Genomic DNA, 26,521 nt, shown 5'->3' with positions numbered 1-26,521 from the left:
TCGGATCAAAGCCATCTTAAACCATATATTGTCATTTCTCCGTCATCCTCCCTATTCTTCTGTGCCTGTCTTGGCTTGAGAGAATTCCCAGGCTCCCTTATGCCAAGTGGAATGAACCTCTCACAGTTCCTTTGGTGGTCCTTTCTTCCCTCCCCAGAGGAAACGTCCTGATCCGAGAGTTCCCCACTGACGCCCTGTTTGATGTGAACTCCATCGTCGCCAACGTTTTGTTGTGAGTACAGACCGCATCCATCCCCGTGAAATCCTTCACTTCCCATTCCCACTTGTTGACAGGAACGTTAGGATCTGTTAATGAGGTTTTTCTCTTCCTGCCTCCTCAGTGCCCTGCTCTTTAATGAAGTCAAATACGTTGAAACACTGGCAGACCTTCAGAACATCGAGAATGTGTTGAAAGGGAAGTCGAACATGGTCTTTGCCTACGTACCAGCTACTGGGACAGCAGGTACTGACACTCAGCTTTCCATCTTTGCTCTCCTCCCAGAGCCTTTTCTGACTGAGGTGCACAGGGGCTGAGTTTCTGACCCAAAATGCTGCAAATGGGAACCTGAAAGGGCCGCCCAGCCACAGGTTCTCCACTTCCACTCGTCTCGCTGTGTTTCCAAAGGGATGAGTTGCCTCAGAAGAGTTTTGCTGGGAGCATAAACTTTAAGGGACTTTAGAGAGGGAAAACAAGTCAGTGGTCTTCAAAATAAATAAATCCAGCTCTCTGGTTCTGCAGTGGAAGGGATTCACAAGCACCACTTGGGTGTTTGCTGGTGGTTGCTCACTTCCCTTCATGGTGTGTCTTCAGACAGCTGTGGCTTTGTACAGAGAGGTTGTGAATGATCTGTGAGCTATCTAAATTGCTATTTACACCAGGGAAGGATGAACCAGGAGATCTGGAGGGAGCAGAAATGAGCTCATCCTTGCCTTTTCCCTTTCCAGAGCACAGAGCTGTGATGGAGGCGGCTTTTGTCTACGGGACCATCCACCAGTTTGTTCTGACAACGGAGGCGGCGCTGCTGAAAGCCACTGGGTATGTCCAAACATGCCCCCCACCATGGAGAGCTGCTTCCCTGACAAGGTTTGCTCCACCCCTGGCTTCTCAGATTCCCAGGTCAAATCTGGGATGGTATTAGGGTGCAAAGGGTGGACAGTCAGGTCTGATTTGCTTTTCCGAAAGCAGTCCCCATCCCTGGAGGGATTTCAAAGCCCTGTGAGTGTGGCACTTGTGGCCATGGGTGTGGTGGCCTTGGCAGTGCTGAGGGAACAGTTGGACTCGATGGTCTTGGAGGGTTTTTCCAATCTTAATAATTCTTTATCGATTCTCCTGGGATTTTGTCACAGGGGACACCAGGGCGGGCAGCAGACTGGTCCTTCCCGAGGTGCCATCCCATCCCTGCGGGATATCAGGGACAGGGTGCTGTGGCTGCCACTAGATGGCACGGTTGTCATTTGACAGGAACTGGCTTAATTCTCCTCAAAGCAGCGAGGGCAGCAGCGGCCACATCCTGAGCTGCTGGAATGGTGGGAGCTTCTCCAACAGGAACAGCTTTCAGCGGTCAGGGCAGCAGGATCTGGGGGGCTTAATACTGCCCTCTGCTCTTCTATATCCTAAATCCCTTAAGATCTTCCAGATATCACATCCCTGTACAAACACAGGGATCCCTGTTTTAGGGGATGCTTAGGAAAAGCCACCTGACTTCCCAAAGTTAACCCACCAGCTGACACCAGTGATGGTGTCAGAGCAGGAACAACTCAGCAGGGAGCCGTCCAGGGAATTCGACCTCACTGCTTCCTTTGGCACAGCCTGAGACAGAGCTGTTCAGAGGGTGGAATATTCCTTGTACAGCCTGTAGGATGTCACCAGTTTGGTGAAAGATGTGAGCAAAGCTGTGGATTTCAGCTCTTCTCCTCCTGCCAGGGTCTGCACTGCACTGCCAAGGCTGGTCCCACTGAGAAAAGGTTTTATTTGTGTCCTTCTCAAGCTGGGTCAGTTATTATGGGATTGGGATCATTTGGGAGCACCTGATGAGTGAGGGTCAGGACAGTTCCAAAAGGCACCTGGACATGACTGTATCTGTCAGTAGTAAGACTCTTGAGGATGTCATAGAATCATAGAATCACAGAATGGTTTGGGTTGGAAGGGACTTAAAGGCCATCTCTTTCCACCCCCTGCCATGAGCAGGGCCACCTTCCACTATCCCAGGTTGCTCCAAGCCCCATCCAACCTGGCCTTGGACACTTTCAGGGATCCAGGGGCAGCCACAGTTTCTCTGGCCAACCTGTGCCAGGGCCTGCCCACCCTCACAGCCAAGAATGTCTTCACAATATCTAATCTAACCTGTCCTCCTTCAATTTAAGGCCATTCCCCCTTGTGCTGTCACTCCAGGCCCTTGTCCAAAGTCCCTCTCCAGCTCTCTTAGATCCCCTTTAGGCACTGGAAGTTTAGCCTCTCTTCTCCAGGCTAAACATCCTCAGCTCTCTCAACCCGTTCCCCAACCCTTTCAAACCCTGAACTTGTGGATCACCTGCCCTGTGAAAGGTGTCAGCAAACCTGGTCCTTCTGCCAGGGCATTTTCCCAGCCCTGCTCAGGGTTTTGTTTCTCCCTCACAGCGGTGATGACCCCGATGGATCCTCTGCCTGGCTGCTGTTCTGCCACTGCCAGAGGGCCACGGACCTGGCACAGCCCTGCAGGAGAACAGCCCTGGCACAGCCCCTGACCCTGCTCAACATCCACAGGCACCTCAAGCTCATGGGGGCTCCCTTGGTGGTACGATGGGAAGGAGGAGCCGCCCGGCTGGGGGTGTGGGGGCAGCTGGGGAGGGGGGTGAGAGCAGAGGGCAAAGCTGAGCGTGAGAATCCGCCCTTTCCTCGGGAAGTTAATGGCAAAGCTCCCAGGTTGGGCCCAAGCGATTAACAGGCAGGGTCTGGTCCGACTGCCTGAGCAATTTAGGGCTGGCCAAAAGTTAAAGTAAATTATTGAGAGTATTTTCCAGACGGCTCTTAAGCACTGGCCACCTCGATATGAAGCTTCTCCCAGTGTTTGGCCACACTCTTGGTAAAGAAACGCTTCCCAGTGCCCTGTCTAAACATGCCCTGATGCAGCTGTGAACCATTTCCACGTGTTCTATCCCTGGATATGGGGAAGAGATCAGTGTTTCCCCCTCAACCTCCCCTCAGGAAGCTGTGGAGAGCAGTGGGGACATCCCTCAGCCTTCTTTTCCCAAACTAGACAAACCCAAAGTCCTCAGCTGCTCCTGTAGGCTCTTCCATGTGAAGGATATCAGTCCTTCACACCTTGATGAGCACAAGGGACAGGAGGTTCCCTCCTCTTTCCTCCTTCCATGGGGGAAGAAGGAACTTTATCAGCCTCCTGCTCCCAATGGTCATCTCTGCCCATCCAAGAGGATGAGCAGATGAGCTGGGAAGTGCCTCCTTCAGCCAGTCTCCTGGGTTAGGCCATCAGGCAGCTCCATGCAGCTCATGAAGCAGCTTGTCCAAGGCAGGAAGGGAGAGGATTCCAGCTCCTGCATGTTGTGGCTGGGATTTGGCCAACTGCCCCCGGGGGAATGGATGCCAGGTAAGTAAAAGTGAGTGGGGATTTGACACCTGGAGTTGCCGAGCCATAAAAAAACAATATGCAAAATAAAGCCCAGGTTTTTACCAGGGAAAGTCATGACGTGTCGGAGCAGCTTAACTGGGGTTGTGTGGGTTCTGCTTCGATGGATGTTTTGGAATTGGAGTTGGAAGCTTCTCCTTGAGAATCTCCTCATTCCTGTGGCTGGGCAGCACTTGGTGGCTTGGGCTGTGCAGGAGAAGGGCTGAGGTACCTAAAACTTGTGGAGCTGCCCTGCAATATAACCACGTCTGTTCTCCAGACAGAGGTTGCCGAGGACCCAGAGAAGGTCTCCACTGTCCACTTACAGCTTGGGCTACCCCTGGTGTTCATCCTGAGCCAGAGGGAGACCTACGAGGCCGACAGGAGGACAGCAGAGTTCGTGGCCTGGAAGCTCTTGGGCAAAGCAGGAGTTGCCCTTTTGTCCAGGTATTTCTCTCAGGTGTTTTGGGACTCTCCTTTGATTTCTGTGGTGTCTCCGAGCTTGGTCACCCCAGCATGTCAGTCAGTGGGCTTCAATTTGGATGGGAGGCAGTAAAACCAGGCTGTATCCCAAGAGTGTCATATTTAAGGACTTGTCCATAATCAGATTAGCTTGGAAGTGTTACTGGCTTAGAAGTGGAAAAACAGTCAAACTGAGGGAGATTTTGGGAAGGAAACTTAGCACTGGTGGAAGGTTGTATTTTACCCTCTGATTAAGGGCAGAAAGAGGAGGGGGGTGACCTTACATGTTGGCCCATCTAATGCTCACTGTGTGTTTTGGAAGGGACCTCGTGGATTTGAACGTTCTGCACCGGTCCAACGTCGCTCTGAAGACACCAGAAGAGGTTGGACTCTGGATTTCCTCATTGTACAACTCTTATTTCCCTACCTGGGCACGGTGCTCTGGAGAGGTGTTGGGGTGTTGCTTGGCTCTGTTGTTATTTGACAGCTTTCCCTGAAGCTCCAGGGGAAGAGTCTTTCCCAAGATACCCATGTGTGTGAACAGGTTGGCCAAAGAAGCTGTGCGTGTCCTGTCCCCAGGAGTGTTCCGGGGCTGGGTTGGATGGGGCTTGGAGCAACTTGGGCTAGTGGAAGGTGTCCCTGCCCGTGGCAGGGGGTTGGAACTGGATGATCTTTAAGGTCCCTTCCAACCCCAAACCTGATTTCCATGATGGTTCTGTGATTTGGAAGTGCCCAGGCTGGGTGCTGCAGAGCGGTTGTGCCTGATGGGGAAGATAAAATATTGAGTTTATTTTGGGTTCCAAACGTAGGGTGACATCTCCTTCACACCTTAAGGCAGCACGAGGTTGTGAATTATATTCAGGTGCGAATTTCCCAAAGATTTGGGCTTCTAAAGGTCATTATTCCTTTGGGAAAGGTGTCAAAAGACAGGAGAGGGAGTGAGTGTGAAACCAAGAGCAAACAACCAACGGTCTGTGCTGAGCTGATGTAACCAAATGCCTCTGGCAGTGAGCTGAGAAAAGGGCAGGGTGTGAGGTGTGAGTTAAATGAGCTTGATCAAGATGAGCCAAACTCTGGAGGGGCCTGACCCAGCTTGTGAGGGAAGATGGAATTGGGTGCTGACATTGCCCCAGAGTACCTGAACTGTCACCCTTGGGATTGCAGAGACGCAGGATCAGACCTGAGCGTCCCCCCAGGGCTTCCCATGCCCCGGTGATGGATGTGCACGTTGTGTTGCTCCTCTCAGAGCCCAGGGGAGGTGCCAGCAGTTCGTCATTTCTCTCAGTTCATGATAAAACTTCCCTTTTCTCTCCAGTGCCTTTGTCTGAGCCAGAACCAGAACTGGTTTTAAGCCGGCAAGGTCTCGTTTCTGAGAAATACATTTTGCTCTTTCCACGGGTTGGCAGCCCCTGCACTCGTGGGAATGCTCTTCCTGGCTGAGCTCCAGGAGATAAAGGATATTTTAGGCCAGTTTCCCAGGCTGTGGTGGGCTGCTTGGACCCAGCCTGACCCCTCTAATGAGGAGATATCCGAGTGGAGCCTGTACTTTGCTGCTCTCCTTCCCCGCTTGGCCACTGGGATTTCTCCTGCAGTGTTGGATCTGTGTTAAGTTGCTGGGAGGTGGAGCTGGTGTTCACCTTCACCACAGGATCCCACTTAGCCACATTTACTTCCTCACAAGGAGACATCAGCCTGGAGTGAGAAAAACTCATGCCCAGGTGAAGCTGGCCTAAAGAAACATAACCCAGACGTTCCCCCCTTTTGGGAGCTTTAGGGATCTGTTGGCATATCCCAAAAATAAGGAGTTGGGTGATGGTGCCCCACGATTTGCAGGCAAAATAGGCAGAACGTGATGTTTTGCTCCCACTGATTTATTCTGTTTTCCTCAGGGAATGCCAATCCAATACCTGGTCTTGGAAGACACTGATGAAGTTGTAACCCTGGTGGAAGATAAGAACAAGGTCAAACAAATCCAGGAGGATGAGGAGAAGGAGGAGGAGGAGGAAGAGGAAGATGAGGATGAAAATGAGAATAACGATCAAGGTGTGCAATTAAGCAGTGAAAAGCTGATTGTCATCAGACAGGGCATGCAATCAGTAACTGCTAGAGACACGTTAAAGCATTAGAGAACACTTGCAAACCATCACAGTCCCATCGTGGTGGCCACAAAGTGGCTCTTTCATTCTCGGAGATCACTGGAATATGACAGACAGGTATAATTTTTAGGGGAAACACCAGGGAGAAAAATCAGCAACCGTGAGAGGAACAGTCACAGAAATGCCGAGTGAGGGGCAGGGGTGCTTGTGCTGGGATGCACCAGAGTCACAGGCATGAGGGGTTTAAAGTGCACCCAAAACAGCGTCCTCCACAAGCATCTGAGGGGCCTCAGAGTTAACCAGTCCCTCTGGAAGGGTTTGAGACATGTTTTTGTAAGAGCAGTTCCAGACTTGCCCTCTCCAGGGAGAAAACACCGGTCCCTGCAATGCAGAATGGAAAATGCTTTTGTTCTACGTGCAGAATTTGGTGTGTTTTCCAAAAAAAAAAAGTGGGGCAGGATCTCAGAGGAGCCAACATGCTTAGGGAACACTGTGCAGATCCAAAGGCAGAAGTGGTGTGAGGTGGGATAAGTGCATTTTGGTGGGTTTGTCCGTGTGTCTGCCCCTCCTCTCCCCGCGCGAGGCAGTTTCTCGCCCCCACGTCTCTGCTGGGGGCGGCTCAGGGGGGCTGCAGTTCCCCCTGCCCTGTGCACACCTGTGGGTCCCTTGCAGACATCCAGGATGACCAGGTGGTGGAAGCAGTTTCCAGGGACAAGAAGCGAGAGCTGCCCCTGGAGCGGGTCCTTGTCCTGACGGAGGAGACGTTCCGCTCTTCCCTCTCGGAGGCTGCCCGGACAGTGGTGCTGTTTTACGCCAGTTGTGAGTATGAGACGTGGCCTGGCTGACCCTTCCCTAACCTTGGGTTGCTCACCACGCTTTCCAGGATCCTGGAGACAGGGTTAAATTATAAAGAAGTGGGATTAAATAATTTCTTTTTGTTTATTGATAACGTGTGATAACGTTCTCCAGGACAGGAGATATCCACGATCATAGGTTTTTAACCTTCATTTTATAAGGAAAAAAATATAGGAGAAGAGAGGAAATGATGGCAGCATGGGCTCATGGGATGGCCTGGACAGCCTGGCTGCTGAAACATAAGAGAGCAGAAGCCCAGAAGCATAAAATTCATTTTTCCTTATTATTTCAAGTCAGAGCTCGAAGCGCCTCGGGATGCAGACACTCCTAATGTGACATTGTCAGAGAGCAAGGCGGCAGGGTGGGGGCTGTGTGTCACCTGCCTGCCCCTCAAGGTGTGTTTCCCCTGTCCTGTGTTCCAGGGGAAGCTGTGTCCCTGGCAGTGCTGCGCTCGTACTCCGAGGTGGCCGATCGCCTGAAAGGTAAAGTGCCCCTGGGGCTGAGGGATTTACACTGCTCCTGCTCCTGGCAGTAGGAACCCAGAGGCTGGGGGGATACTGATGGCACCTCACCTGGAACACGCTCATTTTTTCCCCCCTCGAACTCTTAAGGGAGGTCATAGCCACGTTGCTTAGGAAGAGTCCTTTGTTTCTTGTTTAGGGATCTTGGGAGAGTCTCTTCTCCCAGGGAACAAGTGACAGGATGAGGTGAAACGGCCAAAAGTTGTGCCAGGGGAGGTTTAGGCTGGATATTAGGGAAAAATTCTTCATGCCCAGGGCAGTGGTGGAATCCTCATCCCTGGAGGGATTTCAAAGCCCTGTGGATGTGGCACTTGTGGCCGTGGGTCAGTGGTGGCCTTGGCAGTGCTGGAGGAACAGTTGGACTCAATGATCTTAGAGGGCTTTTCCAACCTAAATGATTCTACAATTCCAGATGCCCCATCCCTGCACCACATCAGCCCAGCTGGGTGGCACACCAGCTCTCCTGTCCTTGGAATTACTTGGTATGGAAAGGCGCTGTAATTAGCCCACACAGACAGGTGTGGGCAGGCCCAGATCCACTGGGCAGGATGGTGCCAGAGGGAGGCTTTACACTGATGGTGCTTCCAGGGCCTGGAGACTTGATTTGATTATGTGGGAAATCTCACAGGTGGCCACAGAGCTCCATAGATAACACGTGGTGGTGAAGAATCAGCAGCACTTAAAGGCAACACACGGGGAGTCTGGGAATAAAGGCAGGAGGGAGTGACCCTTCAGGAGAGTATGAGCAGTTCCTGAGCAGTGTAAGCACCAGTTTAGCTTCATTCAGGTCCTCAGAGAGAGGTGGGTTCTTACATGAGCTGAATCTCTTCCAGGAGTGCCTCTTTCTCCCCTTGGCTGCAGGGGACACTGAGGTGGCTTCATTCCCAACTCCCTGCAGCACGGCAGGGAAGTTGCAAGGATCCATGTGAGAGCTGTTCCAGCACCTCTGGAGGTGCCTGGTGCCTTCTCCTGGTCTTTCTTCTCCATCAAGGCTCATTTTTCCTGGTGATAGAACTCCCCTGGCACTGGGCACTGTGTCCTGCAGAGGATTCAGCAGTGGGGGCATGGACGGAGGCTGCAGAGGACACAGCCAATTTTCTGGGAAGCAGATGGAGTAGGATTTGCTTCCAAGAAACCCTCCTGGGAACGCTGTGGACAGTGCTGTGGTTTGGATGAAAGCGGTTCTGCATCCAGAGTTTGCATGAAGGGAAAGTCAGCAGCAGCTTTGATCTGGACTGAAATCCTGGGAATAAACAGGAAGGGTCAGGAGGAGTGGTTGCTGTTGTTAGAAATGTTACGGTTGTTGAGGTTTAGGGAATTTTTTTTTGGACTCCCCAGCAGCCAGACCAGCTAGAGGAGTGGTGGTCCCTGGTCTCCCAGAGATGGCTGGGATGCAAGGACAGAAGTCTGGATCAGGGAGAAGACCTTGAGCTCTGCAGAACTGAGAATAAAACCCAAGGTATGGCTTGGGGCAATCTCTCAGCTCCCCAGGAGTGCTGGTATCCCTGCCTGCTCTCCAGGGTGGAGCTTTCTTCCCAAGGGGCTGGGAGGACCAGCTGTCTGAGGCGTGAGTCACCCCAGCTTGAGGCACGTTTTGAGTTGCAGAACCAGGTCCTGCTTTTGGTGCCAATTCCTTGTGCAAAGTGGCACTGAGAACAGGCCATGCTGGGACCAAGGCACGGGAATGAATGGAGGAAGCTGGAGACTGGAATGACCCCGTGAATCATCCCATAGCAGATGTTTAGCACATCGTCATCACAGAGTGAGGTTTACAGCCCCAAAGTGTTCTCCCTTTTTGTGAGGGATCCAGTTTAGCTGAGCTGAGCGCATTTTCTGCTCTTAGAGCGAGAACAGGCCGTTCCCAGTGCAGCTCCTGCAGCTCTGGTTTGCTATTGCAAGATGGGAATTTTTTGGAAGCGGGACCCCGAGCCAAGAGGATGTGAAGGTGAGACAGTGCTGAGCATTTCTTAGGTATGTCATTGGCTTTTTTTTTTTTTTTTTTTTTGGCAAAGAGCAGAAGAAACCAATATCTAAGAAGAGCTACCTATTGTGATGAAAAATGGTTCTCCTTCCCTCCTCTGTGCCTGTGGGGTCTTCTTGGCCAATGACCTCCAAAGACAAGGGGTGAAGTTGTGGCTCAAAGGCATGAAAATCACCTGCATGATATGGCAATGTATGTCCATGGAGCCTAAAATCCAAAGTGAGGATTTAGGAGACCACTGTGTGATGTTGTCCGGGTAGTTGTTTCCCATTCCATGTCGGATTCTTCCTCTTGAAGTGTGTTGACACTTCAATACTTAACTTCTCTTTCATCTTGCATCTTTTGGACCAGCTCTTCTGGTTAGCTGTTTTTTTTTTTTAATACAACCATGGAATTGTTTGGGTTGGAAAAGACCTTGAAATCATTAAGTCCAACCATTCCCCTAGCACTGCCAAGGCCACCACTGACCCACGTCCCCAGGTGCCACATCCACATGGCTTTGAAATCCCTGCAGGGATGGGGACTCCACCACTGCCCTGGGCTTTCTGCCCCGCTGGGCTTTGGATCGTTTGGAGATTGGATATGTTTTATTCCATCAGCCAGGCCTTTGATGAGAACAGTGATCAGGATCAAACCCAGCAGAGGGAGAGAAGAAAGACTGACTGGTTTGATCCTGTTCTCTTGGGAAATCCTCATCACCTGCCCCAGCCCTGGTTTCTGAAGGACACTGATCTGCACCCATGTGTCTGCTTGTCTCTGGATTCCATCCCATCTTTCCCATGTAGCTGTTGCATCCTGTTCAAAGAAGTTTAGGGAAGGAGAGAAGATTTTTGAGATAATCATTCCTGCAGTGGGGAATGGAGGACTGCACAGAGCCTGGCTGTCCTTGGCCTGGCCTGTGAGTGGGTGGGGGTCAGATCAGGAGAGACTGGAAACCAAGGAGGGGGAGGGAGTGAAGCAGGTGATGGCTCACCTGGCTGGGTTAGGCGAGGCTTAGCCATGATCCAGCAGCAGAGTGTGCTGCTCTTCACCCAGCCTGAAGACGAAAGAAAGGCTGATAAGATCCCTGGAAGTGTTCCAGGCCAGGTTGGATGGGGCTTGGAGAAACTTGGTCTAGTGGGAGGTGTCCCTGTTCATGGCAGGGGGTTGGAATGAGATGAGCTTTAATGCTCTTTCCAAGCCAAACCATGCTGTGACTCCATGAATCTGGGATGAAGGACATGGGAACCAGCCTTCCTTTATTTCACTGCTCACCAATCCCTTGAGATTATCACTTTGGTGAGACCCACAAAAAGCTTTTTTAGGGCTTTTCCCAGGAGCCACAGCTGGACTGACTGCCCTGTAATTCCCAAGTGCTCTTCCTTTCCCTCTCCCTTATTTGTCAGACCCCTCTCTTAAGGTCAGACAGGTGCCTGGTGGTGGCTGGGAGATGAATAGCTGGCATGGAATCCCAGAAAATCCTGAGTTAGAAGGGATCCACAGGTATCAAATCCAACTCCTGGCTCTGCACAGGGCAGCCTCAAGAATCCCCCCGTGTGCCTGAGAGCACAGGATGGGGGGAATGCCACCGTTCCATCTGTCTTTCTTACATCCCCTTTGACTGCTCTGTGTGTGTTTGGCTTCGTGCTTGAGGCAGAACAGACATTTTTCACCACTGAGCACCTTAATAAGTGAAAAAGCCTTGAGTGCATCATCCTCCTCCACACCAAGCTTCATCTTCCCTCTTTCCTGTAAGCGAGGACCTGTGTTGTTTCTTCCCTTGGCCTTATCCCTAAGGTATTTCCAGTGCCTTTCCTTACTTTATGGGGATTGTGTATCCAGGGCTGGATTTTGGTATTTCTGGGAGCATCGATACAAATACATACAATGACATCCAAATGAACAAATAAAAAACCTCTGTTTTCCAACCAATTTATTGTTATTATTAGGATATCATGTTATTCATATGTATTTATTCTCCACTCCAGGAACTCCTGGGGTTTTGCTCTCCCGGGTGAACTGCTGGGACTGGCCTGGAATTTGCACCCAGGAGAATGTGACCCAGTTTCCCACCATCAAGATCTACGGGAAGGGAGAGAAATCAGTGACATATGATGGCATGTGGGGAACTGAAGAGCTCACCAGCTTCATCATCCTGTAAGTGAGGAGTCCCCACGTGGTGAGACCTGCCAGATTCACATCTGGATGCTTCATGATCTGTTTAATGGAAATCTTTCGTGGAAAAAATAATGCCAGAGCTGATTAAAGACCTGGTTTGGAAATGGGGCTGGTTCTTGGGGCCCTGTTGGGTTGAGGTTGCCCTTTTGCCTCTTCCTCCCAAAGAGCCATGTTGTTGTTCCTCTGCCTTCCCATAGGAGCCGAGTTTCCTGCCCCCTGGAACTGGCCACGATGGATGAAGCAGAAGGATTTTTAAGAGGAGAGTTTCCACCTGAGCTGTCATCCCATCACCACACTTCCCTTCTGGGAGTGTTTAGCACAGCCACCAGGAAAGGTGAGTGTGGTGTTTGGGGGTTAAGCACTTTTTAGCTTCATTCCTGCTGGGAGAGGGATGCTTCCAGGTGCTTGGAAGTTCACAGCACAGCCTGCCTGGCACTACCCTGTCTAGTTTTACAAGGAGAGGATTGCAGGTCATCCCAGATGTGGGACCTGAGGTCCATTCCTGGCTCAGAGGATGTTCAGCTGCCAGGTGTGTTTGTACACCCAGTGTGGGAGTAGTAACTTCCCAACAATCTGTCCCTGTTGTATCTCCTGCCCCTTACCCTGAAGAGTTTGGCTCTGTCCTCTCTGTGAATCCCTTCAAAATAATTGGAGGCTGGCATAAATTCCCTCTCAGCCTCTGACTTAGCCCAGATCCATCAGCCTCTTCCTGTAGTCCGTGTACAACATGTCACAGCATATTCTTCCTTAAAGAAAGCCCTTTCCACTCTTGGATCCGTAGTTATCTTGCTGACTCCTCCTGAGAGCGGAGGAGTTCTTCAACACACCATCCAAAACCTTTACTTTTTAAAAACCAAACCAGCAGGGAGGTGAAACGCAGATTTCTTGCCTCGAAAGGAGTGAAATGTGAATAACTCAGTGAAATCCAGCTGTGAATTTTGAAGTAGGTGACAGAGGAGTGCAAAGCAGAGGTGCTGGAAGGAGTGTCCTGAGCTTGTTTGGGTCTGTCTCACTCTGTAGTCTCGGCCAGCGCAGTCCTGGGCAGTGGCTGAAACTTGGAGCAGTGACAGTCTCCCTGCCCTGCCTGCTCTGAGTCACTGGGATGGGCTCTCCAGTATCATCCCTTCCGTGCCACAGCTGTGGTCCAGGATCCACTGGGTTTCCACAGAACTTTTTGTTAAAACAGGGAAATGGATCCCAGAGCTGCGGTGATTTTTTCATGCGACAATCATAAACGGTGACAAGGGAGAGGGAATAAAGTCAGTCTGGAAAGGGAACATCATGTTGTGTTTCAGACAAATCATAGAATTATGGAATGGTTTGGGTTGGAAGGGACTTTAGGGTTTATTTTTTCCTGCTCCTGCCATGGACAGGGACACCTTCCACTATCCCAGGTTGCTCCAAGCCCCCTCCAACCTACCCTTGGACACTCCCAGGGATGTGGCAGCCACAGCTTCTCTGGGCTGAACTAAAGGGTTTTTGGGATCAGTAAGATTTTCTGCTATATTTACCGGATGAGATGTTCCAGAAGAAAACAGGGAATTAGCTGTCAGCTGGCTCAGTGAGCACAGCCCAAGTGTTTTCCAGTTGGTTCCAGACATTCTATTTTGTTCTTATCTCTGGGCACACTGGATTCCCTCTGGAGCCCCTCGTGGGAGAAAGTAGCTTGGTTTGCATTAACCCAAAGTTCAGAGCCACAACAGAACTTTAAAATAAAAAAACAGTCTGCAAGTTTGATCTTAAGCAAGATCAGAAAGTTCTCCTTTTTTTCAGGGCAGTAATTCCTGGGGGAAGCTGGCAAGTGATAGGCCGTGGGGTGGGAAGGTCCCAGCTCTGCACTGTGAGGCCCTGGCACAGGTTGCCCAGAGAAGCTGTGGCTGCCCCTGGATCCCTGGAAGTGTCCAAGGCCAGGTTGGACAGGGCTTGGAGCAACCTGGGCTGGTGGAAGGTGTCCCTGCCCATGGCAGGGCAGTTGTAAGTGGATGATCATTCAAGTCACTTCCAACTCAAACCATTCTGGGATTCTCTACAGAAGTTGTTCATTGCCTCCTGTGCAAACAAGAACCTTGGAGGTTTCCAGGCAGCTCTTTCCCTCTTCCCTCAGGGCACATCTGTCTACAGTCTGGAACCATCCACAGTCTGGGGTAACTCAGCTGCAGGTGCCAAGGGAGGTGGAATTCGGGAAGCCTCCTCCTCCCACAGCCTGGGGGTGTTGGAGCCTCCCGCAGAATGGCCTGAGGGAGCAGAAAACTGGAGCCAGCTGTCCTGGCACCAGACCAGGCTGGAGCCAGGAAAACCACACCGCTCCTCTTATCAACCTGCAGGCTTATCTGGAATTTCTACTCGGCAAGAATTCCTGCTCTAACCTGCACCGGTGATGGCACCAGGTCCTTGCCATTTCTGGTTGACTGAGACAGAGATGCTCAGCTAAATAAATCCCTGGATTTTTTCCAAGCCTTAGCATGAGGACTATGTTAAGAAGCCCTTTGGTGGGCCCGAGCTAAAAGAGGCTTGTGGGAAAAATCGTAATTAATATTTATTAGGAAGAGGGGAATGGTATCACGGGGGCAACGAACGAGCGTTTTTTCCTGGAAACTCGGAGAATTTTTAGAGGGGCAGTTTGTTTTTTCTGCACAGGAACTGGAAGATCCTTGGAAATAAGACTCTGTCCTAAACCCTGTGGCGAATATTTAAAAATAAACCTGTGTCCTGCACTGCTCTGGCGCCTCACAGGGCAGAAGCCAAGTGATGAAGGCCTGAGAGATGCTCCAGGTGCTGCTGGAGAGCGTGGCCAGCAGATTCCTTCTTCCAGACGGATAAGGGGTGGTGCTCAGATCCTGTCTCCCAAACCCCTGCAGGGGTTTTAGACCCTTCCTCATCTGGCAGCTTTATCCTTTCACGTTCCCAGATCAGCGAAGTCGTGCTCCTGCAGTTCACGGCAGCGTCGTGGAAGGCAGCTGGGATTCCAGCTCCAGGAATTTGCTGCCTGAGCAGGCGCTGCAGGGACTTTAAACACTGCTCTGAGAGGGCATCATTTCCTTGGAAATATTGAAATAGATTCTTTAGAAGTGCATCTTCCATGTGAGTTTGGGGAGGGGGGTTGGGTTTCTGGCACAGAGCTGAGAGAACATCGCTGTGAGCCGTGCAAAAATACGGGGCGGGTGGGTGGCTCTGGGTCTGGCACAGCCCCCAAAATACGGGACAATTTGGAAGCGTGAGAGGGAGGGAGGGAGGATGTCATCAGGAATGACCCTGATGGAAGGGGTAAGCCTGGATTCTGCTGAAGGTTGCCCTTATTTAGAAGAGAATTCCGGCAGCCAGAGCTGCTCCAGGCACTTCAACACGAGCTTATGTCTCCAGCGAGGGTTTAAAGTCAGTAGGACCTGCTCCTTGGTGGAACCTGGGATGTGAACTTTACCTTCAACACTGATAAAATCAGGTAACCAAAGACCAAAAGAGCTGGAAACCAACTTCAAACCTAACCAAGAGTGATTTTACTGTGTCTCAAGATGAACCAGCTAAACTCTGTCACCAGCTTTGTTGTATGTGTGTTGTTTCCTACGAAGTACATGGACCTGTTGGAGCAAGTCCAGAGGAGGCCACAGAGATGCTCCAAGGGCTGGAGCTCCTCTGCTCTGGAGCCAGGCTGGGAGAGCTGGGGGGGTTCACCTGGAGAAGAGAAGGCTCCAGAGAGACCTGAGAGCCCCTTGCAGGGCCTAAAGGTGCTCCAGGAGAGCTGGAGAGGGAATTGAGACAAGGGGTGGAGGGACAGGACAAGGGGGAATGTCTTCCCACTGCCAGAGGGCAGGGTTAGATGGGATATTGGGAAGAAATTCTTCTTGGCTGGGAGGGTGGGCAGGCCCTGGCACAGGTTTCCCAGAGAAGCTGTGGCTGCCCCTGGATCCCTGGAAATGTTCAAAGCCAGGTTGAACAGGGCTTGGAGCAACCTGGGCTAGTGGAAGGTGTCCCTGCCCATGGCAGGGGGTTGGAATGAGATGGGCTTTAAGGATCCATCCAACCCAAACCATCCTGGGATTCTACAATAATGTCTGAACCCTCAATGGGACACTCCTTAAGGATCTAAGCTCCCATTTAGAAAGGAAAATAGTTTAAATGGCAGTTTATGGTCCCTGTGGGACACAATGGAAAATATGGCTTTAAATGTCGCTGGAAAAGAGGAGTCAAAGAACCAAAAAGTGACCATTTGTGAGGCAGCCCCGTCTGCTGAGGTGACTCACCAGTCCCAGGAGCTTGGGCTGGCCAGTCATGCTGTGACAGTTCTGAGGAACATAAAACTGGTGTCTGACTGATCTTACTGAAGTTGTAGAGCAACACATATCATGGCTGTATCTGAGAGAGAGAGCCTTAATTGTCAGCAGAAACCTGCCTGCTCCACAGAGGGACATTCCTCACTCTCCGTGAGTCGGAAGAGCCTTTTTGGTTGCTCTCGGTTGCTCAATCCAAAGGAGGAGGAGTGGTGGTGGTGGTGGTGAAATCCGCCCTGTTCTCACCCCACCTTTGGCAGCAGCTGCTTGGATCTCCGCTCTCTGACTGCATTGCACAAGCTCACACACAGCTCTTTGCATGTTCCCACAAAGCTTGGCTTTCCCGTGGATCCAACTGCCACGGATCCAACCCACGGCCGGGCTGGACGGGGCTTGGAGCGACCTGGGCTAGGGGAAGGTGTCCCTGCCCGTGGCTGGGGGTTGGACTAGATGAGCTTTAAGGTTCCTTGCAACCCAAACCATCCTGGGATTGTTTGAAAACTGAGGCTGTTTTATGAGGGAATGAACCAGTTCTGGAGTCAGCTTCCTTCTGGGGCTCTGCTCTGATAGACCTAAAGAGCCCCAAGCTGCTCCCTCCCTATCCTGTGGCAGTCCCAGCCTGCTCAGAGGAACTGGATAAAAACCAAGGCACTTGTAGGAGAGGTTGGTTTATCTCTGGGCTCTTAGCACCACTCCTGTAAAGTCATCATCTGTCATTTCCCAAAGGTCACTGGGATTTGTAAGATTCCTGTTTAGACTTTAAAATTGCTCCTGTTTCCAAAGAACACTTAGGGACTTTAAGCCCTTAAAGACACTTCGTTTTCCAGCGGTGCCTCTGTCGTGCGGATCCTGGAAAACGCAGGGCTGGTGACTGAAGAGCAAACACTCTTCTCAGGATGGGAATTTTCCTCTCATCTTTGGTTTCTGCCAGCTCCTCCTCCCATGGCCCGTGGCCCTGAGCTGCAGCCACTTCTCATGAGCCTCTAATCCCGGTTTCATTCCCGACATTGGCCGTGGGTGGGAGGGTGTTACATGTGTAGGCATCGATTGGTTTCCAGCAGGGACCTCAACACCTCCCTTTCTATTGTTTATTCCTGTATTTTAATCTTTTTTTTTTTTTTTTTCCAGCCAGGGAAGCTTTTGAAGAGGCGGGAAACATCCTAAGTGGCCACGTCATGATGGGGATGTATTTTGAAGATGATGACTTGGCTTTGTAAGTTGTTTCTCCTTTTTCTCTGGGAATTTATTCGAACTGATCTGCATTCAGTGAAAGGCAGTGCCTGGAGCAAGTGTTACTGGCCAGGCTGAGTGACTTAGTCCTGTAGGGAGACTGGGAGATTGCTCAGGGATTATCCCAAGGGAGTTGTCCACCTTGGCTCTGCCACTGATTCCCAGCTTGTCCATGTCCAAATCACTTAGCCCTCTTCAGCCCTCCAGCCCTGCCAACCCCCCTGGATCTGGTTGTGTTCCTCCTACAGACTTCTATGGAGGAAAAAAAACAGGCTGGAAAAATTATACCATCAGTGTGCGAGGGAATAAAACCAGCTCTGCCCTTCTCTTTCCGTCAGGAAAAAGTGATGGATTATCGCTGGCCTTCCTCTTTGTGTGGTGCCTTCTCTTGCTCTGATGACTGCCCCCAGTTGCCAAGAGCAGCCAGGAGAGGGGCTGTGGAGTGGGCATTGAGTCTGGGAACAGGAAAAGGCTTTGGAAAATAAATGCTGCCTTGCCATGGAGCTGCCTTGGAGCTTTGGTCTCACCCAGCTTCCCTGTGGGCACTTGCACCTAGCTGGGAGCTGCCAGGGAGGGGGAGGAATCTACCTCCATCTTTTCATCCTCTTACCATGGATCTTTTTTTCCCTGAAAGATGTTCCCCCCTTATCCTTTCCCCCCCTGGCAAGAGCAAGATGTTGCCACCATTTCCAGGCAGAGCTTTGGGAGGAACAGTGCTGGGAAAACACAGCAGCCTTCCTCCTGCACACGTGGTGAAGGCAAAGCCGAGGCTTCCCTGGACAATTCCCGGTGGAATAAGCATCAGTTGCATCCTTAACTTTAAGCTAAATTGGAGCTAATGGGATCTGAGCACTTAACTGTGTCATTAAGATTCCAGCAAGGGGCAAAGTGCTTTGGATTAGAGCGTGAGAGATGCTTCAGTGCCTCGGAGAGCAGGGAGATCCAGGGGGAACCTTCAGCTCGTCCTGGCATCTCATTTCCCCCGAGGAATTAGCTATCAAGTCAGGGTTAAAAATCCCAGAAGGTCCTTGGCCTGTTTTCCAGGTGTGGGTTTAACAGCCTGGAATGCAACAGGGAATTATTTTCATTAGTCTCCTACAGATGTGATGCCTCCCTGAAGAGACACGGGAATTTCTGTGGTGTGCACGGAGAATCAAAATAAAAATACCTTGGGAATGCTTCTCCAGTAACCAAACTGGGCTCCATGCCTGGATCTTGGAAGTGAGGCAGTGCCAGGCTTGTTGGGATGGGAGACCGCCGGGCAGGTCCCAAAATCATAACCCCCCCCAAGACTTTTCTTCCCTGAGGATCTCAGCCCAGCTGATAGAAGGGAAAAAGCAAAGGAAGGGAGGATCATCTTCCAAGGTACCAGTAGAAAAAGCCTGTGTTCTCTCACCACTGACACATGCAGGAACAGACCTCCCTGCTCCTGCTCCAGGAGTCTCCAGCCTGCTTCTGTTTCGCTGGAATATTTAGTACAGTTTATATTGATACTCCTCCTGCCAAATTTGGATTTTGGCCGTGATTTGTGGGTCTGCAGCTACTGTAGCTGATCGTCTTCTCAACTGTAAGTAGAAAGTAAACACTTACAGGAATTCCTTATGCAAGAGCCAGGCTCACTTCCCTTCTTAAGAAAAAGAAAAGCTATTCCTCAGCTCAGGGCTCAAGGAGAAAATCTTTGTGGCTCCCAGGTCACAGGGAGCTGATTCCCCTCTTCCCAGAGAGAGAGGGAGGTCTGCAGGAAACACAAAGATGTTGTTAGCAAAGCTGTTTGCCCAGCAGGCACCTGCTCTGCTGGTCACTAATGAAGGGAGAAAAGGCATTGAGGAAGAAATGCTTTGAATGAGGTCGTTATTTATTTCCACATCCCCGTCTCAGGTTCCTGCCAAGCATTTGTTTGCAGATGTTTTTGATTTAAATGCGAGCCTCGTGTTACCCAATAAATGGCCCTCCTGTATAAATAGAAAGCTGTCCCAGGCAACAATACAACCCCTCAATACCAGGAAGATTGGAAGGGATTTCAGGGTAAGGCTCTGCCTGGGGAATTTGCTGGTTTGCTGGCAGTATATAAAAAATTTCCTTATAGAATCATAAAATAGAATCCCAGAATGGTTTGAGTTGGAACCGTCTCGTTCCACCCCCCTGCTATGGGCAGGGACAACTTCCACTCTCCCAGGTTGCTCCAACCTGGCCTTGGACACTTCCAGGGATCCAGGGGCAGCCACAGCTTCTCTGGGCAACCTGTGCCAGGGCCTGCCCACCCTCCCAGACCTATCAAAGGCTGCTGAACAAGTTGATATGTATTTTAGACACAGAGAGCAAGAGGTCCTCACCTCCTCTCAGCCATGATCAAGCCAGAGAATCTCTTTAAAACCTGTGGAAGTTCAGGAAGTTCAAAATCCCTGAATTTTTTTTTTTTGTGGGGGGGGGTTTGCCACTCTTAATGAATGGTAAATAGAGGTTAATTTGCAAAACAGCAGAGAGGGAAGTTGAGGATCTTCCTCACAGCTCAAAGGATTCTCAGAGGTGTGAGGCTCAATTCCATAGGAGCTGGAAATGGTGGAAATACCTGCAGTTCCCTCCACTTGCTTTGTCACTGATGACCTAAAGAAATTCTGAACTCAGAAGGGTGGGCAGACCCTGGCACAGGTTGCCCAGAGAAGCTGTGGCTGCCCCTGGATCCCTGGAAGTGTTCCAGGCCAGGTTGGATGGGGCTTGGAGCAACCTGGGCTAGTGGAAGGTGTCCCTGCCAATGGCAGGGAGTTGGAATGAGATGGGCTTAAAGGTCCCTTCCAACCCAAACCGTTCTGGAATTCTTGGATTCTATTCCTGTTCCTCTCTCCTTTTCACTTCCAAGGTTGGGTGGTGCAAGTACCCACCCAGGGCTTCACTCTGCCTCCCAGACCAAGGCAAACAGAAGGTCTCAGACTCCATCCAAGGGACACAATTCATGCAAAACAAGCACCAGGACATCTAATTTTTGGCTTAGTGAACAAGCCAAAAATTTGGTGAAGTCCAGCCCCACATTAGAGCAACATCCCCAGCCTGCACCCACAGACTCTTGGGGGAGTAGCTCATGCTTTGTTCCTCAGTGCTCTTCTGGTTACAGGGTTCAAGGGTGTTAAAGAAAAGCTGAGAAAGTGGGAAAAGCAAAAAATAGGAGAAGTCTGAGCAGTGAAAGGGCAGGGGGGACATCAAGATGGGAGAACAGTTTTGTGGAAATTTGAGGAACTTCAGCCCTGGAGGCTCCAGATGTCACTGCTCAGAGGAAGGGTGAGACAGAGGAAATCAGTGGCCTCAGCAGTTTTTTTTTTGGGGGGGGCATGTTTAGTTTATTTTTCAAAGGCTGCTGGAAATTTTTCAAAGGTTGTGACACCAGAATTCAGAGAATCATAAAATGATTTGGGTTGAAGGGAACTTAAACCTCATCTCATTCCGCCCCCTGCCACGGGCAGGGACACCTTCCACTAGCCCAGGTTGCTCCAAGCCCCATCCAGCCTGGCCCTGGACACTTCCAGAGGTGGAGCTTGTCCCCAGGAGGATGCCACGTGTGCATGCAGCCTGTTTGGTGTGTGTCCAGTCCTCCAGCCAACCCTTGTTGCCATCCCTCTTTTCCAGATCCCATAAATACTCCGTGTCCCCCCCAGCCCTCCTCCTTGGCCGGAGCGAAGGCCGGAGCGTGGAAGGCGTCACTTTGCCCGAGCAGAGCGCGCAGGACGTGGTGCAGATGATCAGATACGAACTGATGGACGTTTTTGTAAGTGAAAGAGAATAAAAGTGTTCCTTTTTTCCCCCCTGATTACAGCGTGGAGCTCTGCAAGACAAGCGCGTCTGCTCGTTGCTTCCATCACGCTGAGTTTGCTTTTGAAGTTTTATGGCTTGGGTCGGGGAGTCTGGGCAGAAATCTGCTGTTTGCTGTGTGGTCTCGGGGGAGGAGACCCTGGAGTTGGTGGAATGGCCTCATAATCACTGACCCGCTGCTCTGGTGGCTTGGCCTCCCGCAGGCTCCGCTCCCAGCCTTTTCCACGTGCCTTTGGGAGACTGGTTGTAGCTACAGGACGTGGATCTGGGATGAGCTGGCCTTGCTTCTCCCTCCTCTGCTCACACCCACCGTGTCCCATCTGCTCCACTGGGCTTGGCATGTGATGGGCAGGGTCGGGTGAATCCATCAGAACCCCAGCACCCGGTTGTTTTCCAGCCTTTGGATACCCCACCCTTGCTTAACCTCTGCGCCCCTCCTGTCAGGACAGAAAGTCAAATTTTCCCCTCTTTGTTTTTTTTTTCCCTCCTCCCCATAAACCCCTAATTCTTGTTCTGCTGTCTTGCAGCCCGAAATCACCGTGCAAAACCTGCCCCAGTACCTGCAGCTCACAAAGCCCTTCCTCATCCTGTTCAGCGACGGTGACATCAGCAAGATGGAAAGCGAGGAAATGCTGAAGCTGGCAAAAGGAAGACCCCAGCAGGCATTTGTGGCTTGCTGGTTGAACTTGTGAGTGTGTGGAAACCCCTTTCCTCCGTTCCGTTCGCTCGCTTGGAGCGTTTTCAGGCCACGAGAGAAAAAAAAAAACAAAAACCTGAGGCTGCAATTACTGAAAACACAAGCTGGTAATTTGATTATTGGGCCTGAAATCATCATGAGCTGGGAGGTCAAGCCATTCAGCAGTGATTCAGTCTGCGTTCTGGGCAGCTGCAAAATTGCCTGACAAAGTGAAATTAGTAAATGTTTAATTGATTGCAGAAATAATTTTTGATAGAGTAAAATGTTCTCAAGGATGTTGTGTAGGAGCTTGACCTTGGGTCTGGTGCTGTTTTGTATTTTTGTTGCACGTGGGAGTAGAAGGAAAAAGAAAAAGAAATCTGCCTTCCTGGAATGTCTCATGGTGATTTTCCACCAGCAATTAGAGGGAATGGCTGGTCGTTGACTGGGAGAAGAAAGTTCAGCCAGAAGAAGCCTCGTAAAGCAAACTTCAAAAATATTCAAGAAACAATGAATCCAAGAGCTAAGAAACACAATGTTGTAGGAAAGGGGATTTCTTTTTTTTTTTTTATAATCCTCTCCTCCCTAGTTGCGTTTTTAATTTTTTAGCCTCTCTTTGCCCAGAGACACCTCAGTGGCTTAATCATAACGTGCTTGGAAGTCTGAGCAGAGCCGTCCGGCGTGGGCTGGGTTGAGCTAACGGGGAATGCACATGTTTTCAGAGAGCAGGAGATTTGTTTGCCAGTAAAGCGCAAGAAATGAGTGCCCTGGAACTTCCCCACCTACACATCAGCCCTTGCTCTCTCCCTCCCTGACAAACTCTCTGTAGTGAGTCTCTGTCTTTTCAGGGGGGTCCTGTGGTGTCCCTGTCCTTATGGGGGGATCACTGTGGGATCCTTGTCCTGGCATTGGGGTCCCTGGTCTCATGTGGGGGGTCCCTGTACTTGTAGGGTGTCATTGCTGGTTCTTCATTCTTGCAGAGGGTCTAAAGCCACTCTAAAGGGTGTCCTTGTCCTCATATGAGGTCCCTGTCCTTCAAGAAGCATCCCTGCCCTCTGAGGGGTCCATAGGCAACTCCAGCAGGTGAAGGGAGCAGGATGTGCCTCCCACAGGGAGCCACATCCCAGGGCACTGCCCTCCTGGGGACAGCCAGGATGGAAGGGGACAAGTCCCCAGTCTGTGGGACTCCCAGGCAGCCCCAACACAGCCCAACAGCTGCTGCAGTCTGGAAAATCCCACAGAGCCAGATGGAGGGGGCAATGGAGTGGGACAGGGCAGGAGGAGGTCACTGTGAGGACAGCACTGAGGAATTAGCAGGAGCTGAGCTCTGCAGAGTGAAATGATGAGCGTGGCACTGTCAGGCTGCTGCCAGGGGTAAGAATCACCTTCCTCTATTTGGGCAAGAACATGGAGGTGACTTGTCTGTAAGTCCAAGAAATCAGTCACAGAATCCCAGAATGGTTTGGGTTGGAGGTCATCCAGTTCCACTGCCCTGCCATGGGCAGGGACACCTTTTGCTAGCCCAGGTTGCTCCAAGCCCCATCCAACCTTGCCGTGGACACTCCCAGGGCTGGTGCTTCCACATTCCCACAGGCAAAACTGTGCTCTGTTGGATGTGACCCAATGTATTTGGTGCTTGCTTGGCTCTTAGTGTTGCTGTGTTCCCAAACCTGGATCTCCTCTTGCCCGCAGGAAAAGGACTCCAGTGGGATACGGGATCCTGAGAGCGTACTTTGCCGCCGTGCCTTCCCTGCCCGTCCTCGTCTGGGTGAACCTCCAGGCAGGGGGACAGGTTTTCCAGTTCCCACCAGAACAGTCCATCACTGAAGTGAACGTCTTGTCTTGGCTGGAGAAGCTCCAAGCAGGACTGGAGATTCCCAGCTGTAAGTGGGCACAGGTTTATAACGTTCCTGAGCGCACGCTGTGAGCTCCGGCCTTGTTTATGAGAAGGCACTCCATGCAATAAATTGTCTGCCCTGGAATTTAATGATGGAAAAAACTTAGCTCTGCTTAGTTAGGGCTGGAGAAGTACAAATAGTTCAGCCAGGAGACAATACCCACACTCACAAGTTTGCTCTGGGACTGTTTAATGTTCGGAGCCAAACGTGGATAGCTGGGAATCGGCATCTGTGAAAATCCCCAAACCTGACTGTGCTCTCCTGGTGCTCCAAACAGACCCGAAGCACAGCTTGCTCTTAAAACACCTCCCGACTCCCAGTTGTCAGTGTAAGAAATAGCTGATCTCCAGGCACCTTCCAGCATTTCTTATGGATAGGAAAGGATAAGGAAGCTGGTGTCTCGCTGTGGTCTTTGGGACATAAAGGGTTGGCACGTCCTGTGAAGCTTTTCACTGCCTTGATCAGCCTGAGGAAACTTTGGAGGAAGGCAGCATGGATATGCCTTCCTTGAGAAAGCTGGAGAGGAACTTTGGACAAAGGCCCAGAAGGAAAAGGGGGAATGGCTTCCCACTGAGAGAGGGTGGAGTTAAATGGGATATTGGGAAGGAATTCCTGGCTGTGAGGGTGATGAGGCCCTGGCACAGGTTGCCCAGAGAAGCTGTGGCTGCCCCATCCCTGGAATTACTCAAGGCCAGGTTGGGCGGGGCTTGGAGCAAGCTGGGCTAGTGGGATGTCAACCCAACTTGGGTCTACCCAAGTCTGTTTTTTCACAATTTCGTCATCTTTAAGAAAAGATTTTTAATTTTGCGTTTCCTAGAAGGGCCGAAAAAAGCCACAGTTCCTCCGAAAGGGAAATATCCGTGGAGGGTGAGGCATTTAACTCTTTAACTTACCAACACGGGACTGTATTTGCTCCTCAGGTACCTTGTCTGAGGAGGACTGGAAACCACCGCTGCCTGCCTACGACTTCCTTCAGATGATGGAGACGGCCGTGCCCGAGCTCCCCCTCCACACTTCCCACCGCCCTGGGGACCTGCCAGCCCAACATCCACCCCAGAGCCCGGGAGGGGACACTGCCATCCGGGAAGAGCCATCCCAGGAGAGTGTGGCAGGGAAAGCTGGGTCCCCAGGCAGGGACCTGCGGGGCACAGCCCCGAGATTGGCGGCCAGGGACAAACAGGGCAGGAGACACAGCGAGCTCTGAGGGCTGGGGCAGGGAAATGTGGGGCTGCCCACGGGAACCCTCGCGCTTTCCCAGCCCTCTGCACCAAGGAGAGAAGTGGTTTGAGCTGGGAGTGAGTGGTGAAGGGGTAAAGCAGCTCCCTGCTGCAGCAAGTTTCCAGTGCCAGAGGTGTGTCTGTGCATCCCACACGTTCCTCCCTGGCTGCTGTTGGGAGCTCCCCGTGCAACGAACTACACCAGGAAACACAAATCAGCACAGCCCTGCCCTGTAGTTTCTCTAAATCTCACACATTCACTTCAGGAAGGGGTGAGTGATTCCAAGATAAGAAGCCCATTTCCTCCCCGATGGCAGTAGGAGCTCTACCGATGGGTGTCAGCGAGTCCTGCGGTTCCATCTGCACTGGAACCATGTGCAGCAGGGATGGCCAGTGTTCCACCCACTCCTGGACTGCTCCAACCAGCACCTGCTTGTGTTTACACCTGACCTGCGACCCAAACCCGTGAGCGTTGTTCATCCTCAGGGGTAAGAGGAGGATGTGGTTAAAGCAGATTTGTTACAGAGGCCAGAGCTCAGCTCACACAACAGCCCTGAATAGCTGGGACAAAACCCTGCCAGCAAATCCCCAGGGTGGGCAGCTTGTGGGAGATGGCTTTCCTCACTGCTGGCATTTTCTTGGGCACAAGCCCAGGGGGTTATTTGCAGCCCCGGTTTTTCTTTGATCTTGGCGAGGTTGGTGCTTCCTGAGCTGGGAATGGTGCTGGGAGTGAGGTCTGTGGAAAGCCCAGCAAGGCTGGACCCTCCTGGGATGGGATGGAGCTGCTTCACATCCATAACTAGATGGGGACATGCAAAACCCAGAGAAGTGGCTTTCCAGCCTTTGCCCATCTCCTGGGGACAACAAACGGCAGGGGGTTGGAACTAGATGGTCTTTAAGGTCGCTCCCAACCCAAACCATTCTGGGATTCCATGGTCATCCCATCCTCTTCAATAAAAATCTCCCTTCCACAGGCACCCCTGAGATGTGCTGGGAGGGTCAGACCCTCCTCCTGCTCCTTAGAGCTCTGAAGTTCCTGGAAAGGGGAAAATCAGTGGTAATGCTGAGAGCGCTGTAAACTGTATTTCTCATCCTGCAAACAGCCCACATGGTTGGGAGTATTTTGAAATGCCCAGAAATAGACCATTAGTTCTGGGCTCTCCTGGAAGCCCTTAGTTGAATCAGACCATTTTTGGACTGAATGACCTGCTCTGAGCCCAAATGTATATATTTAAAGGAATAAACTGCAGCATGCTGATCAGAGGCAGTATTCCCGAGGGAACGGGAAGGTCAGGGTGTGAACGGATCCTCCGTGAGTTCCCGTCATTTCTCTGCTCTGTGAGGTCCTTACACTGCTGGACCCCGTGAGCTGTACATTGGTCACTTCCCGTCCTGTTCCTAATCCCAGAATCCCAGGATGGTTTGGGTTGGAAGGGACCTTAAAGCCCGTCTTGTTCCAACCCCTGCCATGGGCAGGGACACCTTCCACTAGCCCAGGTTGCTCCAAACCCCGTCCAACCTGGCCTTGGGCACTTCCAGGGATCCAGGGAGAGCCACAGCTTCTCCAGGCAATATGTTCCAGTGCTTTACCACCCTCACAGGGAAAATTCCTTCCCAATATCCCACCCAACCCTGCCCTCTCTCAGGTGAAGTGCAATGCTTGGGTTTGTCATCGGTGTCCTAAATAAACTCCATCCCAAGCAGACTTGGTCTGCATCTGTCCTGGGCGCTGGGTGGTGGGCGCAGGGGCTGCTGTCCTG

At 51.4% G+C, this 26,521-nt stretch overlaps 1 protein-coding gene across 3 annotated transcripts in view; it reads left to right on the top strand.

Annotated features, from left to right (window-relative positions):
* TXNDC16 (thioredoxin domain containing 16) overlaps positions 1–25,517 on the top strand; it is a 38,425-nt gene extending 12,908 nt beyond the window's left edge. For 2 of the 3 annotated variants that reach the window (XM_027905178.1, XM_027905177.1), the window contains exons 6-21: positions 158–232; positions 342–463; positions 946–1,036; positions 2,618–2,774; positions 3,883–4,049; positions 4,387–4,447; positions 5,954–6,107; positions 6,833–6,979; positions 7,438–7,497; positions 11,485–11,653; positions 11,872–12,008; positions 17,068–17,152; positions 20,788–20,926; positions 21,498–21,658; positions 23,339–23,529; positions 24,465–25,517. In XM_027905178.1, the coding sequence (XP_027760979.1) occupies positions 158–232; positions 342–463; positions 946–1,036; positions 2,618–2,774; positions 3,883–4,049; positions 4,387–4,447; positions 5,954–6,107; positions 6,833–6,979; positions 7,438–7,497; positions 11,485–11,653; positions 11,872–12,008; positions 17,068–17,152; positions 20,788–20,926; positions 21,498–21,658; positions 23,339–23,529; positions 24,465–24,748 (2,200 nt within the window). In that variant the 3' untranslated portion in view covers positions 24,749–25,517. The remainder of the gene's footprint in view (positions 1–157; positions 233–341; positions 464–945; positions 1,037–2,617; positions 2,775–3,882; positions 4,050–4,386; positions 4,448–5,953; positions 6,108–6,832; positions 6,980–7,437; positions 7,498–11,484; positions 11,654–11,871; positions 12,009–17,067; positions 17,153–20,787; positions 20,927–21,497; positions 21,659–23,338; positions 23,530–24,464) is intronic. The other variant, XM_027905179.1, reaches the window with a different exon arrangement.
* The last annotated feature ends 1,004 nt before the right edge of the window (positions 25,518–26,521 follow it).

The sequence above is a fragment of the Empidonax traillii genome, unplaced genomic scaffold (genome assembly GCF_003031625.1).
Source record: "Empidonax traillii isolate 1590-97213 ecotype Southwest subspecies unplaced genomic scaffold, ASM303162v1 scaffold1128:size488575, whole genome shotgun sequence".
In the NCBI taxonomy this organism is placed as follows: domain Eukaryota; kingdom Metazoa; phylum Chordata; class Aves; order Passeriformes; family Tyrannidae; genus Empidonax; species Empidonax traillii.
The sequence above is the reverse complement of the archived record's forward strand: the minus strand, read 5'-3'. Positions and strand labels throughout refer to the sequence as shown.